We start from the raw sequence: 21611 nt of genomic DNA, 5'->3' as shown, positions 1-21611 counted from the left end.
GACCTCATTTGGTACTTGAATACCAAATTAGGGTTTTGATATCTTTTTTAACCTTTATCTAAAATAGCATTTTGCAACGGTTTGTAGTTGACTAACCGAAAAGTGTTTATTTTAGCAGGTCTGTGAATTTACCATAGCCGATAGACAAAGCATCTATCGATATCGATAAGATGTCAGAAGAGTTCGCAACACAATTAAATTTCTTGCTGTCAAAGACAGAGTACACTCAAATGTCATAATGTTACTTCTATGCTTGTCATTGTTCTGAGCATTGCATCTCTTATTTTTTGACATTTGGTTACTACCAAATTTCAATGGCTTATAAATGATTTCTTCTATTTTAAAATGTATACGACGAACATCTTTTATAAAAGTAATAAAAAAATAAGTTAAATACCCTATGCAAAATAATGAACATAGATATGGAAACTACAGATTTCACAATTCCAGAGTGGTATTGTTAAACGAATGACATAAACACCAATTACTTGTATTATATTTATTAATTAAAAATGTATTCTTATGTACACATTTCTCACTACACACCAACGTTTAAAATGTGTAAGTTTACGCAAACAAGTCCTCGCGATCGGCGGCGAGTGTGGGCGCGGTGGCGTCCTCCATCGCTGCGAAGTTCATGAAGTGAGCTGGTCGATGCACCTCGTGGTAGAACTCACGCGGGTTGCCCAGCTGTACGCCGTATTTCATGTTTGGATCGTGACGGACGCCTGATCAGAATAAAGATTAGATTATAATCAGTATAATAAATTGAGGCTGTAATGGTTGTGGGCAAAGATTTTTAAATGACAATTCCTTAAATAATTATGTATTAACGTTTTGTTTCATAATGTTATAAAATTCATATTTTTTTATTTATACAATACACATTTTATGTAAATGTCTGTTTTAAAAAATCTACTAAATTAAATAATTGTACAGTACAAAAAACTCACCCATAAAGTTATAATTCCAGCTACCCTGCGAAGGAACCATGAAGTATCCCAAGAATCTGTCTGATAATAACATCTGCACCCTCTCATAGTGGCTCGGCAAGTACCCCTTGGGGTTGTTGCCGCGGTCGGTGTTGCGCATGCCCCATTCGTACCCGCTAGGGGTCAGTTTGTACGCGGTAAGGGAACATGACCCTGGCGTGAAAGAGCATGTGATTATGATTGTCTTCTCGCCGTCCCACGACGGATTCTCTGCCATTATTTTCGCGTGTGTTGTTATGTCCTGAAATGTTATGTAAGTTAAGCTTGTGGCCAGTTGTATTTCAATTAACTAACAACTACTTTCGATACCCAAACTCCATCTCAATTGTAATCTTTGAATTGATCCCGATAATAGGGGCCTATTTTATAAATTCTGAGTCAATGCATGCATCACATAAACGTATAAGCTGACAAAAAAACAAGTCACGCTCTAATGTGCTCCCAAATAAGTGGTTATAAAAGGAGTACTATCTACACTAGATGTTTAATATTATCAAATAAAATATACTAGCTTTGTGAAATAAGTCCCTAAGCAAGAAATAATTTGTATGCATCTCAAAAGAAACTTATATTTTGATTAGTCCGTTTTGTAACGGATCGAGAAAAACTATTAAACTCGCTTATTGAAAACGACGGTAAAAAGATACTGAAACTTGGAAGTGAGTACTTACTTGCGGCGATAGTTGCGGCAGTTCGTTGGGTTGCGTGTGCATCCAGCCGAGTGGTTGTAGATGAGCGAGTGCGGGATGCTTGGGCAGCTGGCGCGGCAGATGCACGGCCTGGTGCGTGCCCCACTGCGGCGGCACCACCGCGCACTGCACCTCACGCACCTGCGGGTTGTCGCTCGGCGACACGCCGTACAGGTAGCACGCGATCTATATAACGTATTATAATGCCATCGTAAATTAAACCTTTAATAAGTCTACGATACCGACTTTTTAAACGTATATCGAATTACTAAACGTAGGACTTTTCTTGATTTACAAACTAACCTATTAGAAGTAGCCAAACTCCAGGGACATTTCGTTTATCAGATTGTTTGAACACCTTGCAAGTGTATATTTAAACCATTAAGGACAGCAGTGCTTGCCAGTACTCAGACTTACAACTCCATTCAGTCATAATTATCTTCTATTGTATGTCAGTTCTATACATAAATGATTTTTTTGTTTTTTTTTTACTTACCTGAGCTCTCAAATCAGAGATAGTGACGAATTTCTTGAGCAAGTTCTTGGGTAGAATGTATGTATAGCCGCTTTCTTTGATGTCATCCGAGCTCACGTAAATGTGGTTTGTACGTAGGTGAAGGTTCGTCGCCGAGATGGCACGCACACGCCATTCTGTCTTCGAACTAGAAACAAAAATGTAATATGTATCAAAGTTGTTGACATGATATTGGTGTAACGGTCTGACGCAATGATTAATACTGGCTGTGAAAGTACTTTGCCATGTTATTCAGTTAATAGGATTTGCTTTGCACCCACATTGTCATGTCATCGGGATCAACAATGTGTGGTACTTGGGTTATTGTTCAGGTTTGTAAAGATATTGAGATCATCAGAAGTCAGTTCAACTATCAAATTCTTTTGGTATTAATATACATCGTCTTACATACATCAGTTTACTCGAGCGTATGGTTATGGGCTCCCTTTTCCGCACTTAGCCCGTAAAGTAGTCGGGCCATTGTGCGTGACTCGAGCGTAATATGAGATAAGATTATTGCCTCACCTGAACGTCTGCGACTCGTAATTGCTAGTGGTTGATGTGATGATCTCGTCGCCATGCTTGTTGACGGTGCGCGTGGTGGTCGCCGTAAGCTGGCTCTGCTCCTTGCTCTGTTTCTCGATCTCAGCGATCTGTTGTCGCTGCGCAGACGGCGCGGATATCTCCATACCAAGGATAATGTCACGGATCTCGGACTGTGTTAGCGATGCTACGTTCACGCTAGAAGATAATATTGATGTTACTTTGAGTTTTATTGAGGAAGAATTTAAATATATCCACAATACAATCAAAACGCCACATAGATCTATAGCCATGCAGACAGCCTAATTTATTATATATCTATTGAATACTGCAAGTTACTATTTTCAGCAATGGCATTTATTCGTTGTATAATATTCCGTAGTTAGGCAGAATAAATGTACAACTTACTTATTCTTCTTGCCATAATCAGCAAGTATAAGATCCTTGAGCTGCACCTCCACTTTGATCCAGTCATCATCAGACAACGTCGGCCAGATGTGATGCGGCTCCGTTAGCGTAGTCTTGTCTGGTTTCAGGAGCACTTTAGTTCGCTCCGTGTTTACGTGGAGGGCTCGCAGGATCAGAATCAGTCTGCTGAATGCCTAAAACAGGAATAAAATCTTAGTTATCTGGAAAAAGTCAGACCAATTAGGATACTGTTTTGCTATGATCAGAAAGCGTTATCTCAGACGGGCAGCGCGTCAGACGTCGCGATCAGCGCGTCCTCGGTCACTGTCCGCCTCCAGAGCACAGGGATTCTCTGGATTCAGGACCCCTACGCGATTCATCACTTCTTAATCTCTGCTCAACTTCTAAAATAGTAGTCTACTAATTGCAAAAACATTTAATAAATAACAAGCTTTCAAGGTGTTAAAGGTATCCGTAAAATGATGAGAAAGAAAACTATAAATAAAACATATTCTTAAAATGACATTGAGAAAAAACTATAAACAACTTTTATATACCGTGTAAGATGAGATTGTCTTTAGCCAGTCGTCATACAGATTGAAGAGGACCATCTGAGGCTCGGTGGCTTTTAGGATGAGATCGCCGAACTTCTCCACCTTGAGACAAGCTTGGAACGGCAGCTGAAGTTCCGAACCCTTGATCACAATGTTCGGGAAGTCCAGCAAGTGCACCTGTAGAGAACATAATTTATGGTAATATTACATACTAGAAGACCTCTAGCTAGTTGTTTTGCGTGTTTTACACTTTACCCAGGTCTAACGTGTTTCGATTGCGGCCGCATGTACGCATCGCTCTTATAAATACAATGCTGTGTGCAGAATTCAGCAAAATATGAACAAGTTACAATACAGATAAATTAAAAACAAACCAATAGAAAAAGAGTGCTAGACAGTACACGCTTATCGAAATTTTTAAAAACCTGTTATTAGTTAAAATTATTTACCTCGAGTGGGTCCAACATTCCCTTTCTGGTGACAATGATCTGTTTGGGCTGCTCTTCCACGGGTAACGAACGAATCAAAGCCGCCACTTCTTCGGCCGTTTTCCATTTGGCGAGCTAAAACAATTGTAATATTTGAAAAAAATCTTATTTAAAAAACTTTAAGTTAGGACTTAGATAAATTATGCTGTTTTTTTAAATTATGCTAGTTTCATTGAACTCTGTCTATGAAATCGTTTTTTATAAAATTATAATGATAATTTATAGAAAACGGCGGTAAAACAATAGTATTACCTGTCCAAGACGTTTCTGTCCGGCCCACACGCTCGTGTGAATGATCTTGAGGAACAACTGTCCAGTGCGCGGGTTGAATATGAAGATGGCGCCGTTGATTGGCTTTGTCGTCAAGTTGCCCTCGAATGTTTTGTGAATCGTCACGCGGTACACGTTTGTGTCGTCCACGAACCTAGATTGTGATTTTTTATTAGACTATGCGTTACATTTAGTGCATTTATAGTACAGTTAACACTATAAATTTAACATTTTTAAGTCTGAAACGTTTTGGTAGAACACAACTTATCCTGTGGAGGCATACAAAGTTTACAATGCTAGTATTATGCGCTCGCGTACCGTCGTCCACTTGACCTTTTACTATTATATAACAACGCAGTACCTACATATCATTACAAATATGTAAAGTAGCTTTAGTGGTAGGAAGGCTAACTCTACCATTAAGCCGGGTAACGCCAGGCAGAAGACAAAGAAGAAGAAGTAGGAGATCCCACACATTTGACATAACACTTACCAAATGATTTGATTGGAGAACAGTTCTCCATAATTCTGGCTGGAGAGGTATGGCTCAGTGGGTTCCGAGGAGTACAGCTGTAGTGCTTTACGGATGCGTTCACGCAATACGTATAAAGCAGGGTTGGCCTTCATGATCTTGGCCATGGCCTGCTGGATGAGAGGCTTGCATCCCGGGAACCAGTTGCCATACGCACTGAAACAGGATGGGTGTTAATTACATTGCCTACAGACACTTTAACAATGTGAAGAATGTATATAATATGATTTAATTCAACTATATGTAAGACAAGGAAAAATACCCTGAAATTTCGTAAATATGTAGTATATACAAAAAATACCATGACATTTTATAAATATGTAGTATATCAACATTACCGGTTCCAACTTTCTAAAAACAATCATTATAAAACTCAAAGCTGTTTCAGCTTGTAGGAAAGAAGTACTTATTTCCATTATACTACACATAATAAAAAGAAATTATCGACTGACCTGTGCAAGTTGTAAGCGAGATCTATCGCGATGAGCAACCCGGTGGGCGAGGGATATATGGACATGTTGTCGGTGGTGTAGTCAAGGAACTTGGCGCGCGCGTACCGCTCCACGTCGTGCGAGTCGTAGTCGCCCCAGCGGAGCTGGATGTCCAGCCAGTACTTCTGTGTTGTAGTGTTGTCCATTGTGTCTCTGTTACAACAAGCTTATTACTCAACCAATGATATATTTATGACATAAACACTTAATAGAGAATTTTCAACAGACTGCATAAGAAGTAAGGCCTAGTGATGCACAAGAACTATGCCATGGTAAAATTTTATAAAACACAGCTTGTCTTATGCCAATATAAAAACAGCACTTTACAGATATTATGATACCTCAGTAATGTCATGGTTCATGTTATTTTAAAACAGGACATTGATTTTGTGTAAAAAACGCATTAAAATATATCAAAATTAAGATTTAAACTCACTTGGTATCAGCCAGCAGCGACGGCCTAGAGACATTCCACTTGTAAGCGGAGAACAGTAGAATATCCGCGCATGATGAGTTCATCTTGTACGACTTCCTTGGATGGATGGTCTCCTTCTGTACCGTCTCTATCTCCAGTGCGTCTAGTTCTTGATCGAACACCTGAGTGAAATATCGTCTGTTTAAGACACTAGTATCGTCTAGTAGTGAATTTAATGTTACATATACAAATCATGCTATTACTTCACAGGCATATACATAAATAACAATCTCAAATGATCTGTACATTGTGAGTGACTAATTTGAGTTGAGTTACGAAGTTAGTAATAATGAATGATAGAAAAGTAAGACCAAAAAAAATTAATTATATAAAATGCTTGATATTGTTCTGAACTACAGTTATATTTAATATTCACCTGGCACAAGTCCATGACAATAGACTCATGCACCTTCTGCCACAAGTGAGCTCTGAATATCTGGATGAGTGAAATCTTCAATGTCGGGATCTTGCCGTGCATGAATATTCCCGTCAAATCCAATTGCACCTGTAAAATAAATATGCATTAATATCAACAAAAATAGCTCATTAACTAAGACAAGACCCTCCAGTAACGAAAATCGAAAAGGTCAAGGACATTAATTAATGTGTGTGTAGATGTTTTGGCTTAGAAAAAATACAATGAAATTAACACTCTGGAGAATTATGCGGACGAAGCTACTAGTAAAATTTTGTTTGTAATAATACTGTACCTGGAAACCGACGTACACGTTGGCTCTGTTGATTGTGGGCGACCACCACAGCGTGAAACGACGGTTCGGGATCTGGTTGAGACCGGAGCGCTGCGCGTTGGTCAGCTTCTTGTACTTCATCGACTCTTCAAAACCTGACGCCTTCTCCCTATATGAGACATGTGCATAAAATCATTACCCCCCTTTGCTGCGCCGTAGTCGGTTAAAAAAGTATGAGTGATTTAATAAAAAGAATATTATATATCTGTAGTGATATGATGTTTTTGTTACCTATTATCATGAGCAAAAAAATAAATAAAACCAGCGAGGTGGCATAAAATTTAATTATTGAACTATGCATGTGAAAATACACACAACCACATGCACAAACACATTTCAGAATTACTATGAAAACACATCTCGTGTTCTGTCTTCATAGATAAATAAACTTCAATATAAACATTAAAAACTCACCAGAACAAACCCTCCCAAGTGGGGAAGTAAGTGCCCTTGAACAGAGTGTGTTCGAGGATGCCCTCCACTCCGCCGAGCGCCTGTATCATGTCCGTGCGGTAGTTGTTTAGGTTCCACAATTTACCGTCGTGTCTCTGGTGCGTCCACCAGAAGGGATTCTGTTTCAGGACCTGAGAACAAGTATAGATGGTAAGCGAGTGATAGTTGATTTAATTGTATCTCTTCGAAAATCATGATGGATTGAGATTATGTATAAAAATATATTGAATGCAGACAAGTAAAATTCAAAAAGATTTAAGAAATTCTACAAGGCTATAAATTAGTCTATTCTTTTACAAACATTTTACAGCCAAACTCACTTGGTACTGTTTGAATTCAGTGCGTATACGCCATCCCTTATCGTACGCGAGCGTGTGCCTGTCTTTCTGGAACAGCGTGTTAATACGGGGATACCTCTATCCCATGAGTCTTCCAAGTCTTCCAGGGTCAAGCGCCTGCGCAAAAAGTATAATTAATATGGGATATTTGATGGTCGGGTATGGGATTCGTTCGTGCGTTTGATCAGAAAGCGTTATCTCAGACGAGCAGCGCGTCAGACGTCGCGATCAGCGCGTCCTCGGTCACTGTCCGCCTCCAGAGCACAGGGACTCTCTGGATTCAGGACCCCTACGCGATTCATCACGTTTAATTCACTATTTTCGATTGATTGCGTTAATGCAACAATAAGAACAATTTAAAATGCTTCCAGATGACTTATTTCAATTAATTTATACACGAAATTGATCCAGACATTGTTTAAGATATTTTTTTTATTAATTGCGACCCTATAACAAACACAATACGAACCTGTTCTGCGCGTTCGCTTCCTGTCTCTTGAGCGCGTACTCGGCCCATACGCGCTGCGAGTCCACGAACTCCGCCTCCCACGGTTGGATGTACCGGTACAGATTGGGAATCAACTGGTCCTCGTCGTGCGACATACCTGAACGGAAGTGGGTGATGCCCACGTCCGTTTGCTTCGACCAGCGGAGATCAGACTGGAAACGATTGCTGTTATTAATAACTGTTTTGATGCGAATATGAAATAATTTTTCAATAAATTATTTTCCAGATAGAATAAAATATCTATGTAATGCCTAGTATTATTTTGAGAATTATGTTATTTAATCACACTGTAACATGATGATTTGTGTATACTGTTACCATAATAGAAAGAAAGAGTAATTGATTGTTGCAGTACTTGATTTACAAAAAATAAAGTAGGTGACCATCTCAGCAATAGCTGTTATGACAACCAAAACACAGCACTGATTTTAAGCAGCGACCTAAAATGCACTTAGTGTATGGACACTAAATGTATTACATTGTTGTAACCCTTACCTGTGGAATCAAAACGTGGCCCATAGATAACATTCCGAGCCCGCCGAGCTCTTTTGGCGTGTAGAACACCACCGGCGGGAACCTCGAGGGCATTTTGGAGTTGAGACCGATCTTGATGCGAGTTTGGATCTTGTTCTCGCACTTCACGAGGAGGTCAAGGAGTTCTTGCGTGTTCACCACGGCCTCACGGAAATACGTCATCAGACCTGGTCAAATTTATGAATGTTATTGTAACTTTCTTCATCGCACAAATTCTTAACAGTAACAACGTAACTGTCTTGCTCATATAAAAGAAAGTTTACCATTATTACTCTAGTTTGACACGTGCGCATGTACTTCTCACTAAGCCGAAAACTTAGGTACAATTCAAGTAACATTTAAGGTTATACTCACTTTATGTGATGGTTTTTTTAACACCATTTGCGTAGGATTAGATTCCCCACAGGGCTTTACATCTGTTTGATAGCTTGTAAATAAAAGCTAACTCTGCAACAAGTGTGTGTACTTACCAATCAGCGCCGTGTTCCACTTATTGACAATCTTCGTGAAGGTAGTGGAGCCGGACGCCATGAGTATCTGCCGCACGCGGTTGTGGAAGCGCGCGAGCGAGTCGTCGTCGACGCGCAGGTAACACTGCGCAGTGCGCTCCTTCGTCACTTCGTTCTGAAGGTTCCACACGCCGTCGCGATGGGACAGTTCCTCGTGCTGGCTGCGACACTACATACAACATATCTTTTTTAATGAAAGGGCAAATATGCATACTCAATACAACCCAAAATTTGGGGATGGATTATACCAACAAAGCTAAAAATTACAACATTCACCTTTGGCAAAATTCTGCATTCAAAGCCAGCCATGTTGAATAGCAAGTTAGGATTGTCCTTCGAGTAAACTGAGACGAAACTGTTCTCCCATTGGATCGTGGTGACAGAGCGCGGGAGACGGTTCTTTATGTCCCAGAATACTGCGCGACCGCTGTAAATAACATTACATATTAGAAAACTAATTACAATATTCTGGAGTGGAACTACATTACAAAACTCAAAAAGACCTAGATATATTGATGATAGTGCTTATTAGAAACATTTGGTTTTATAACATCATAAAATTTTAAGTATAAATCAGTTATCTATTTTAAAATATCTAACTTGTAAAGTTTATGTATAGCCTCCTATTCCCATTATTCCCAATCAGGGAAAACATAAAACTAAGAAATAATTATTTTATTCAGTCCCAAGGAGGTAAATATTAAGTTTTTGTTTTGCAACTCAAAACACAAAACAACATAAAAAACACTCACAGATTGACATCATGTTTCATGAGACGCATGCGCGCGTCCCTCGGCCAACATTTCTTGTTATTATAACCCACAATGTTCTCATTGTTGGGATCAGGGTGCTCGGTCAAATATCGCTGGATGAGGTCGCGCGCTTCCTCAGCCGTGAACCTGGAACAAAAGATTTACATAAATACTGAACAGGTAAACTTTTCAACACGCAAAAAAAAATGATTTTGACAATTTCATAATCGACCGCTCATGTTCTTTCATAAAATTTTCTTGAGTTTACAAGAATATCTATTTTGCTATTTGCATTAACGCCCGATTTCAATAAACAATCCAAACCGCTATCGATCCTATCTTCGGATCGACGTGCAGAAAAAATGGACAAGTCAAAATAAAGAAATAAAACATCGTTATAATTCTATCAGTATATGACTCACCTGAAGAATATGTGAATTCTGTCTATATATCGGCAGTAGAGCCTGATGGGATGCACGGTCTCAGTCTGTCTATCCTGATAGGACAGGAAGTCGTTGGGCAGCTGCGGCGGGCCGGCCATCTCGCTGGCACGCTGCAGACCCAACACGAGCAGGTCCAGTACTAGTCCGTAGTATTGTACGATGAACGATGCGAATTGTAGACCTCGAATGATCCCGTAAGAGTTCGTGTGGTTCATGTCCTGTAAAGATGAAATTATCACTTTCTGGCGTTAAAAAATGACCCAAGCGAATCATTTTGACCACAAGCGTTTTCAGTAATTTACACAGGTCTGCGGGCGCAAACGCATCGCGCGTTTGAGTATGTACATTGCGAGTAAGAAAAAATTTTATGGATTGGTGTTATAGTTCTGTAATCATCTCAGCATATGCTTGCTTGTCAGCCACTGACAAGGTTTTTTGTTAATTGTTTTGAGAGAAACATATTTTTATCTCTTCATAGATCTTACACCAGCTACATTTCCTGTATACTATACATCAAAATGTAATTGTTCCTTTCGAAAATATTTTCTAATTAACATACCTTGTAGTTTATAACGACGTTGTTCTTAGCGGTCATGTAGTCAGCGATGTTGTGGTCAACTATCAACCGCAGCAGTCTGTTAAGCAGCGTCAAATCAATCTTCTCATACAGCTTCTCAAACCTCGACTCTAACAGCACGTTGCACTCTCCCTCGCCAACCTCCCACACGTCTTGCAGGTTGTTGATGCCTGTGATGAAGGTTAAGTTCAGTTCCGTGATCACTTTTATGTATGATAGACATATTTAAGCTATATATTAACATTATTGTTTCATACATTAAACATAGTATAGGTAACAAGTGTATCAAGTTTAAAAATGTAGCAATTGTGACATTTCTTTTATTTTTTCAAAATAAAAAAAAAATAATTCTTTATTAAAATGTTAACAGGAACATAAATTACAACATGAAACATAAATCAAATAACAATGTTATTTTTAGGAGTTTCTTAATCATTCTGCAGGCTCGTGCAACCAACCAAAGTGAGGTATGCAACAAGGGGATGTAACTGAATGACACATTTCCTTTGTCACAACACACACAATGGGCGATCGCGTCATCTTCAATCTTGTCTTCCATCATCTTCCCTGATTGACGAGTAATTGTAGTAATTATCTCCAAAATTCGATACAGTAGGACATAGCAGAAACATTTAATTTAATGACATAGTAAATTATATAATTCGTAAAAATAGTTTTTATTTCTTGTCTAACATTCGCGTAAACATAAGCAATAATTATACTTTACAAAAACTAAATGGTTCTTCTAAACCATCCAGGTGATAATACAGTTTTCAAGTATGGTGTACACTCAAGTACAACTACTTTCTGAGGTACAATCAATCCCAAGATCAACATCTTGGGATTGATTGTACCTCAGAGATATATGATAAAATAATAAACTATGTTTGTGTCCTAAATCTTGTCAATTTCTACATTATACAATCAATGTAAATATCCTTCATCATACAACAACAAAACCACACTTACTGACAGTCATTTTCAATAACCAATCCTAATCTCAATCTTCAATCCAATTCCGAGAATGAACCAATCCTAATAAGTAATTTCTATACATGTCAAAAAAATCTTCATTCTGATTGGTAAATTTTTGGGATAGATTACAAAAAGCGATTAGTATCGTTCATTCAAAATGGCGGTTCGTCATTCCTCTCAAACGCACTAACCTTGACACCACTTGTATACGAGCAGCGGTGAGGGCTCTGTGTCGGCGGGCTTCACCCATGGCGGCAGCAGGCGCCGCTTGTCCGCCTCGTACCACAGATACTGGTCCAGATACGCGTCCGTGATCTTCTCTAGAGGCTCCACGTCGTAGACAGGCACCAGGTGAGAGTAGAGGTCCATGAACTCTATGCCGACCTGGATGCAATGTTTCAAGTTACAAAAGTAGTCTTTAGATTGTTATTAATTTTCATACAATATGTACTGAAGTTTTGAACTTTAAAATTAATTCCAGAATCCGAAATACCCTTGCAATGCGTAGCGTAATAAAATCTATGCAAATGTTTGAAGGCTAGAATGTATTATACCAAAAATAACCTCACTTCTCTGAAAGTCCTCTGAGTTAGTAGATGACGCTTGATTCTCGACAACGCTTCGTGAGGATTGTCATAAGCCTGCTCGATAAGCCCCAACTCTTCTCTCTGACTTTGGTTCAGCCGCGATTTGACGCTGTAAGCTTCTTTGAGCCTCTCCAGGGCTAAGATCAGCAGTTTAGTGTCATGTTTGTATGAGAGAGGCGGGAATGGGATCGGTGCGAATCTTCGCGATTCCAGCCAATGCACTGTCGTTGTGTATATCGCGACGGCTTCTTCAGGCGAGATGTACGGACCATCCTGTGAAATAAGAGTTCTGTATGTACAACAATTTCGAAATTGTATTGTGGCTTTACAATTTGTATTACGAAACACAAATTATGACGGTGCTTTAATAATAGGCTTGCTTGCATGATTAACATAATATACAGTAAGCATTAATCATTTGTCCACTCATATGTGATATCCAAAGCACATACTATACATATATCTCAAACTACTACGCCTTAAACATAAATACAGAATTTTCTTTACCTTCAGATAGTTATGCTGTCTCTCCTGTTCCGCCTTGAGGTACAGCCTCGTCAGTCGTCCAAGGTTCTTCTTACAGACGGTCTTGTCGACGGTGGCGCCGCGGCGGATTCGCTCGCGGTTGTAGTGCGCAGTGTTCGTCCACCAATCAGCCTTCATCTTCACGTAGCGGAGAATCATGTTCTCAATCGGGGTGGGCAGGCCGGGCACCTGGATACAAACAATAGTTTGTAAGTAGGAGAAATTTTATTAATATACATAATACATAACAAATGTAATTTTTTTAAGTTGTTTGAAGGTATGAATATTTGTAAGGGATGCACTTTGTAGCCTCTGAACACATCTTAATGTAGGCTACTTTTTTCCAGAAGTATAGTGGTATTTTTATATCTGGTGGAGCCACAACAGATACTCAGAATACTCAACTCCAATCCTATCCTATCAGACCAAAAAATCCGGTACATTCCATAACATACCTTCCAAGGAATATTCGCCTTCCAACACCGCCACGCCTCTGACAAGTGCTGCAGGATAGTTCTCGCCTTGTTCTGCTTGATACCCTCAGGCATCATGTCCACTATGTCGTGCATCACCGACGCGCGCAGCTCCAAGTCGAAGTGAGATTCGACGCGCTGTTTTGTCACCGTTTTAGCAACACCTGGGTAATAAGAAATTAAGATAGTGCTTCACAGCTCCAAATACTTGTATGTTTAAATAAATATTATTTATTATAAGTTTAAAGGACAATTACCTTTGGAATGTCGTCCCTCGAACTGTCGGGAGAGTAAGTTGCCGAGCCAGCGCTCGAGCAGCGGCGTAATGCCGCGCATGAAGAACAACCACACGCGCCAGCCCGGTGCCCAGAAACCACAACCTGGGCCTTTTGATACTGGGCCCTAATGATAAAAAGTTTATGGAATCATTGTATTATTTGGTGTGAAATTGAGGAGACTGTTCTAATTACAAAAACAAAAGATGCATGCCTAATAAACAGACATAATGAATGAAAGTGTAAACATATTTTATCCAAAATAACAATACTTGCTACATTATGAAACACATCACAACATCTAATAAAAATGACTGATTTATCAATACATAACCAAATTACTCGTAAATCATTCTTACCGTATTAAATCTGTAGTAGATCAAATGCTTCAGATCCTTGCACATCCTGATCTGTCTCATCAGTTTGTATTTGTACCGGTACATTCCCGTCAGCTGGCCAACGTGTGCGAAGATGTACTGCAGCCCGTCGGCCAGTTGGAACGAGTCCACATTGTTCAGCCGGTATTGCACGTGAGAGTCCACGATCAGCTTCGTTAGACGCAGGATCTCGCGGCACAAGTGGAATGCTGTGGTGTAGAGATAGAGGGATATAAAATTGTAGTAGTGACATTGCCTGCTTACTATTAATTAATGACTAGTTATTAGGTTGATACAGAAGCGGATTTGTTAATAGGCCAGATAGGCTTTGGCATATTTGATACTAGTGGTGGCACAAATAAGGCCAACTTTCTGAAAATTTTACACAAATCTGTTGATGACTTGAGGACTTATAATATGTTATTGCAATCAATTTTTCCTTTAGCGAAATGAAATAGTATTTTCCAAAATAGCATTTAGATACATTAATAATGCTGCTCCACACAATATTATTATTTTATTTCTCCCACTAAAAATGCCAACTCACCATTTCCGAAACGCGACTTCTTTCGCTCTTTAGTGGTGAGTGTTTTCACAGGCTTCAGATTGAAGTTGTAGTCCAAGTGAAGGTAGTTAAGGTTCTTGCGATGGATCAGCAGGTTGAGCATGTTGTAGCCCTGTCGGCAAACCTGCAGACCGGCTTCCACCCAGTCGAGCGTCGTTGTTTGGAAGAACTTCGTCGATTTGAATGAACGGAACAGGTATCTAAACATAGTATTGAATGATTTATTTTGAAGGAAAGCGATCTTGACGAATTCGTGACTGTTATGTTCCTAAAACTGTGGATCACAAATTTTTTAGCTCTCCAAATAAAATTTGCGACTGATTAAGTATTCTGAAATGATGTTTAAACAAATCGAAAAACTGTAAATGACTTTGGGTTTTAACTATAAGAAAATAAATTAAGTCATGAAGAAAAACCATTTATTTACATTAAATGAACCCCTAACAACTAACCTCTTCTTTTGTGGCTTTGGTGGTCTGTGTTTTAGCGCATTCAGCACATAGTATTTCAACAGCTTTTGATACGAGACTCGCACCTTGACAGGTTGGCTTGGGGGGCAGTGTTCTTTGTACCAAGTCTTCACTAAGGGCACGTCTATCGCTCGCCGCGTACGTCCTGTTTAAACATAATTTTATTAAGTTTGATTGCTAAGGGAAAATAACCCTTGTACGTGAATTTAGAGAACCAGAAATCTAAATCTTTGGTAAAATCCTTAAAGCTAAATACGCGATCTGTTTGAATTCTTAAAATACATATATGTAACAAGTTTTTGCCCTAATGAAACAGATACATCTATCACGAAATTGTGACTGTAAATTAAATATTTTCTTACCTGATCGCATGTTAAATGGTCTCGGAGCCCACAACAGGGATATTCCATTTGCAGTATTATCGGTATACAGTGCAGTCTCTTGTAAGAATGGAGACACATCCTCTGGCAGTAGAAACTCTTCCTCATCAGGTATAGGGTCCAGAGACTTCACGGAGTGGCGATGTGAAATGGGATTGATCAATGGATCAAAGTAGAACGCCGGGAGATCAGGATCTTCAGTCTTAATGTATACCACATTCGGTGTGTGATACCTACAATTAGCGAACATGGTTAAAAGGAAACCTAGTTAAATAAATTTAGATATTTGGTAACTTAACACTTTCCTAAGGATCGAAATGAACGGACGACGCGCGTTGTGTTACGCTAGTTTTATTTGTGTTCCCGGAAATTGCAGTTTGTTTTCGATACTATTAAACCGAAGCAGTGCGTTGTACGTTTAAAGCATTATCATTAGTTTTCTTAAAAGGCGTCAAGAAAAAATGGCGAGGCTATATCAATATTATGCCTTTCATGTTACTAGTCAGTGATCAACCAAAATCAAATATCAAATAGATGCGGGGCTTACCAAGATAACTGGACGAAATGTGGCAAATTGTTGTACAAGTATGGGAACGCGATCCTGTACTCGGTTCTGATTGGTTGACGAATGATAATCTTGTTAATATCATTGAACTCATTCCAGTCTTCATCGCCCACCGAGTTGTCCTTCACCAGTGGCTCAAACTTCGGACCGCCAGGTATCGCCATGTTGAGAGCTTTTGCTGTGAAGAAACTCTTCGAGTCGAATAGATAGAAGTAGTTATCGTCGACCAAGTCAGTCAATAGTTGGTTTGCGAGGCGGTACAGCGTTGCCATCTGTGGCAGAGTCAGATTCCATCGTCTGTATGTAGAGCCATTGACATGTTTCGTACCAATGAGTGGTTTGTGATCATAGAACCAAGAAGCAACCGCTGCATCTTCATCAGCATCCAGCTCAATCTGTATGGGCTCCAACGGTTCCACATCAAGCACGTTATCTGCATAATCCAGTGGTGGTTCCTCATCATCGAATGGCGGGAACCTCATTCTCTTAAAGTGTCTACGATCACGCTTCTCTCGCCGCATCATGATCCACATGGTGCCCCACTGCGCGATATACACTGGCTCTATTACCCAAGGGATTTCATTCACGAATGTGATCGCTCCCGTGATATGATACAGTACTTTGACGTCTCTGATTTGTTCCCAAGGCATGGGCATATTTTCTAGAAGCTTCATGACTGCGTGTGGCATGTATTTTAACGCGCCTAGGTATACACGCTTGTCATGGCGGTATTTACGACTAGTCATGTCACCATGATCCCGGATGATCTTTCTTATGTGCTCAGGAGGCATGTCTTCTTTTTGAGCATCCACGAAGCCGAATTTTCGCTTTTCGGCAAATCGTTTTGATTGGAGCTGAAGCCATTTTTGGGCTATAACAAAATTGTTTTATTTAAAAAAGAAAGTAATAACAATGACGTTTTACAAATAGACGCGTCATAGACTAACAAAATTGCACATAAAAACAGCGCAGTATTTACTATAGTCACAGCCCTAGCGGCTCGCATTGATACGGCCCGAACGTCGACCGCCCCGTCGCCAAACAGTTGAATAAAATGCATTTATTAGTTAAAAATAAGTTAAATAGTGTAAACTTATTACTAACGTATGATATGAAAGGTTTTTTTCATTTACAGTTGGAGTTTAATTTGTACATCGCCTAAAAAAGCAGGAAGGTATTTTATTCATCAACCCAAAAAGTTAGTAAGCCACGACAGTGGTTGGAGGTTGCCTAAGTGAATGTCGGGCAATTACCTTGCTTTCGTCTTGCCAGTATTGAGCTCGGACAACGTATCTATGTAATAAAAACATCTTAGACTAATAAAGTGTTTTTTTTTTATTGCAGCCCAAATTAATTTACTTTTATTATAATATAAAAGAACCTCATCCAGTTTATATTACACTAATTCCATTAAATATATGCTTAATGCTTATGCATATCCAGGTTTATCATAAACTTAATATTATTGTGATTAATGTCCATTTTCATTAAGCAAACCCAAATCCCAACTTAATCTGACCATGAGAATAAACTAATCAAAATACGTCATTTGATATTAATCAAGATTTTGTAAGCGTGTCGAAAAAACCTTTGTTCTGATTAGTAGATTTTCGTGAAAGATCGAAAAAAAGTGATTGGGATCATTTAGTGAAAATGGCTGTCAATATAATGAAAGTAACAGCTGACTAATTGCCCCGTTTTATTGTATAATGAAAAATGTATGCAAATTCAGCATTCTCCAATCAATTAAAATGGAAAATTATATCTATTGCAATAAGTAATGTTCCCCGTTTCACATAGTCTATTTGCTGCATATCTCAAACAACAGACTGCTGATTTTTGGGGTCATGTATTATGTATAATTGATCCTCAATTGCCGCCCCTAGCCTCCAAGGTAGCCTGCTTGTGAGTGGAACAGACTATCGAGAGGAATTTCTGCAGGTTCAAAATCTAAGGGCATGCACCTCTGACTTTTCTAAAGTTATATGACCATTCTTTACTTGCTTTACTTGTAGTTTAATGCAAATATGGCATGTGCATAAGTGTATTTTTGACTGAAATGTTGCCACTGTGAGGAATTCTCTTAGAGTAGCAGTAGTGGCATTAGGGCATGTAAAATGGAAATGACTTTTTATTAATGTTTATTTTGTTCAAAACTTACACTTTTTTATTCTTTACTACAGTTCAAGTAAGTTATTGTAAAGTGTTATTTCCAAGTAGGTAAGTATGTGGCTTCATTTAATAATGCAATGTCAAAATGATCCTGTATATTATTAGATACTAGCGACCCGCCCCGGCTTCGCATGGGTGCAATGCTGATTATTTAATGGATGTTATTATTATACATATAAACCTTCCTCTTGAATTACTCTATCTATTAAAAAAAAGCCGCATCAAAATCCGTTGCATAGTTTTAAAGATTTAAGCACACATAGGGACAGAGAAAGCGACTTTGTTTTATACTATGTAGTGATGTCAGAATTAGTGCAATACCATGGTTATGGGCTCCTTTTTCCACACTTAGCCCGTAAAGTTGTCGGGCCATTGTGCGTGAAATGCATTACCATACAACTATCACTGATAAATACTGTTTAAGTGACACAAAAGCTTAATTAAAATTAATTCATAAAATTAATCATTGACACTTCCAACTTTAACTCATAGCTGAAAAACTTTTTTGTCACTTAAGCATCATTTACCATTGTTCTAATTATGTGGTTTTGAACTATCCCTAAAAGATAGAGCATCATGAATTTTTCCATATTTCAATTCGATTTAATTTATTGCATTCCACTATGGTTAAAATATAGGTTTTACAAATTAAGGAAAGTACATAATCATGGACCCTGCAGGACACGGCAAGATAAAAGAGAGGTAGATACTTTTCCCTCCATAAAAAATGTTGTTCAAATAAGTTACTAGTTTGTAAACCACTAATCGAAATAAATATTTATTAGTGTGTCAAATCTAACAGCAGCTATATGCAGCTGTATAATGTCACATGTGATAGACAGAAAAACTGTTGAACTAAAGCTCATACTAAGCAAAATTCTAAATATCAGTTTACTCATCCCAAGAGTTGAATTCGAAACCTAAACACTGTAGTAGTAGTGACTAATACTTATCGCCATTCAGCTATAGTACAAATTTAAGAAATTAAAAATACAAATATTACCAAATACAGATTTATAAAACAGCAAATTTTTTATTAATCCTGTGATAATACACTAACATGTGGTATTACAAGTTGGGGGTTTCAAATTTGGTCATATTTTATTTAAGCATTTGACATATTGACTAGTAAGTTAAAATATATTTAGCCAAACAACCAGCTTATTAGCTGGTTGTTTGGCTAAATATTGATTTGGATTATTACCCAATAATAATTTCATTTAAAAAAAAAAGCAAATCCGGCTGATATTGAGCAGAAAGACCGAGATCTAAAAGCGGCAGTCTTACCACGCACGGAATAAAACTGCACCACTGAGGCAGTCATAAAACAATTATAAAATAAAGTGTGTTACATTTTGACACAAAAATAATAGCTTCAACTATGAAGTTAGCAATAATTTATAGGTTAGAAATAGAAAAACAACGTAACTATTTAGAAATAAAGTATTTATTTCTAAATAGTTACGTTTCACTTACTTTTTTCCTTTATCTTTTCTTCTGGTATGTGATGGGGTTTTGGGGGCTGCGATGGCGGTACCGGAGGTGCAGCGGCAGCCGCGGCAGCGTGAGCTTGTAATGCGGCCTGTTGGGCTGCCGCAAGCTGCTGCTGCGCCATCATGGTGGCCCAGGGGTTGGGCCCTAGCAGGTACGGCGGCAGCGACATGCTGCGCGCCTTCTACAACAAAACCACCATGTCACAATTCGATCCCACCGACGCACAAGCGTGGTAAACAAGCGCTAATTACCCGTTATTCAGACAGTATTCATAGCCTAAGGCACTTACTTTTTGCCTTTCACTGTTTAATGATTATATATTTATTCTTCGTCGGCGTTAAACATTTAGCACAACTTATTTTAACAAATAAAACCAAAAAATGCCATGTATAGGTTTGTCGGCCATTTGCATTTTGCAAACATGAAACAAATTAGTGTTGCATATCGATAGTCTGCTATCGATAGATAATCGATTATCAATCAAATCAAATCAAATCATTTTATTTGCGAATACAGGCCACATAGATTATACAGATTTTATGTATTGATGGGAGATCTCGCCATATTCAACCCTTACTGGGCATGCAAATGAGTGAATGGAGACATTTATATCATTCATTAACTTCTATTAAAAGTGATATATATACAGTTCCCTTATTATATTGCTTATCATTATATATGCTTAAATACAGTGTTTTAAGTTGTATAGTTTTTTTAATTTATAATGTTATTTATTATTAATATATTAATACCAATGAAATAATACAATATATTTCTTCTTAAATTTTGTCATCAAGAAATTCCTTTATCGAGTAATATGTCTTATCTAGCAAAAGCATTCTTAATCTATTTTTGAACATATGAGGTGGACCTGTTTCTTTAAGTGTTAATGGTAACTTATTATAAATTTGTATCCCAATACTAAACATACTATTTTTATACAGTTTTGTTCTAGTTTTTAGGGTACATAGCTGAGTTTTATGTCTCGTGCTTTTTAGAGTCTTATAGTTGTTAATATCAGATCGAACCAAGAGAGATGCTTCATAGACATATAGAGAAGGAAGCGTTAAGATTTTCAGGTTTTTGAAGTATGGCTTACATGAATCAGTCTGATAAAGCCCACACATTGATCTAATGCATTTCTTTTGTGCCTTAAATGCAGTATTTATGTAAGAAGAGTTTGCCCAATATAATACGCCATACCTTAATGTAGATTCCACATAAGCATGGTAAGCAGTCAATAAAGCTTTTTGGTTCGCTACCTTCCTAAGCATGTATAATGCATATGAATACTGATTCAGTTTGGTGCAAATGTGTCCAATATGAGTCCTCCATGTCATGTTAGAGTCTATATAAATGCCCAGAAATTTGGTACTATTCGTTTCAGTGATTTGCACGCCTTTATACTGTATTGATAGTGGCTTTGTTTTTGTATTTTTACAGGACCCGCCGTTTCTTTCACTACGGCAGAAGACTGTAGCTAGTGTATAATTTGGAATAGTCAACAGTTTTGAATCTTCAGATATCATATTATGTTCAGTTATGCATAAAACATCTAATTTCATATTGTCATTGGTAGTAGATATTACAAGATCTTCTGATTTTGCTATTAGTCCATCTATATTTTGATGTAATATATGGATTTTATTATATACGAAATAAGTTATTTGCTGCTACTTCTTTATATTTACTACTATTACTATTATCCACAGTTTCGTTTAGTGCAATTTCAATTTCCTTTGGATCATTGTCTGTTTGCGTTGCCCTATTACACATTTCATTTGCCAAATTTGCTTTTCTTACCATTTCTTTAGTATATCTAGTATATTTACGAGAGTAATCTAGTTTCAATATGTCTTTCAAAATATATCTGCATTTACATAAAGTCATGTATTTTCTCTTGGGTCTGTACGTACTAAAATTCATATCTATGT

The 21611-nt window shown here is 38.1% G+C and overlaps 1 protein-coding gene across 1 annotated transcript; it reads right to left on the bottom strand.

Moving 5' to 3' along the window:
• Positions 1–484: 484 nt before the first annotated feature.
• LOC115439907 (pre-mRNA-processing-splicing factor 8) lies at positions 485–20102 on the bottom strand. The gene is given in 36 exon segments (XM_037438393.1): positions 485–728; positions 954–1233; positions 1664–1867; positions 2178–2343; positions 2721–2936; positions 3147–3340; positions 3704–3877; positions 4150–4263; positions 4441–4612; positions 4952–5146; positions 5443–5634; positions 5918–6078; positions 6333–6461; positions 6667–6814; positions 7120–7289; positions 7479–7570; positions 7573–7613; positions 7966–8156; positions 8500–8705; positions 9009–9216; positions 9324–9474; positions 9800–9946; positions 10222–10460; positions 10802–10989; positions 11986–12178; positions 12364–12654; positions 12889–13095; positions 13362–13543; positions 13637–13781; positions 14014–14240; positions 14579–14796; positions 15049–15211; positions 15429–15679; positions 15994–16882; positions 19660–19858; positions 19963–20102. Coding segments are annotated over 35 exon segments (7092 nt in total). The 5' UTR covers positions 19847–19858; positions 19963–20102; the 3' UTR covers positions 485–567.
• Between the last annotated feature and the right edge of the window lie 1509 nt (positions 20103–21611).

The sequence above is a fragment of the Manduca sexta genome, chromosome 14 (genome assembly GCF_014839805.1).
Source record: "Manduca sexta isolate Smith_Timp_Sample1 chromosome 14, JHU_Msex_v1.0, whole genome shotgun sequence".
Classification (NCBI taxonomy): Eukaryota; Metazoa; Arthropoda; class Insecta; order Lepidoptera; family Sphingidae; genus Manduca; species Manduca sexta.
The sequence above is the reverse complement of the archived record's forward strand: the minus strand, read 5'-3'. Positions and strand labels throughout refer to the sequence as shown.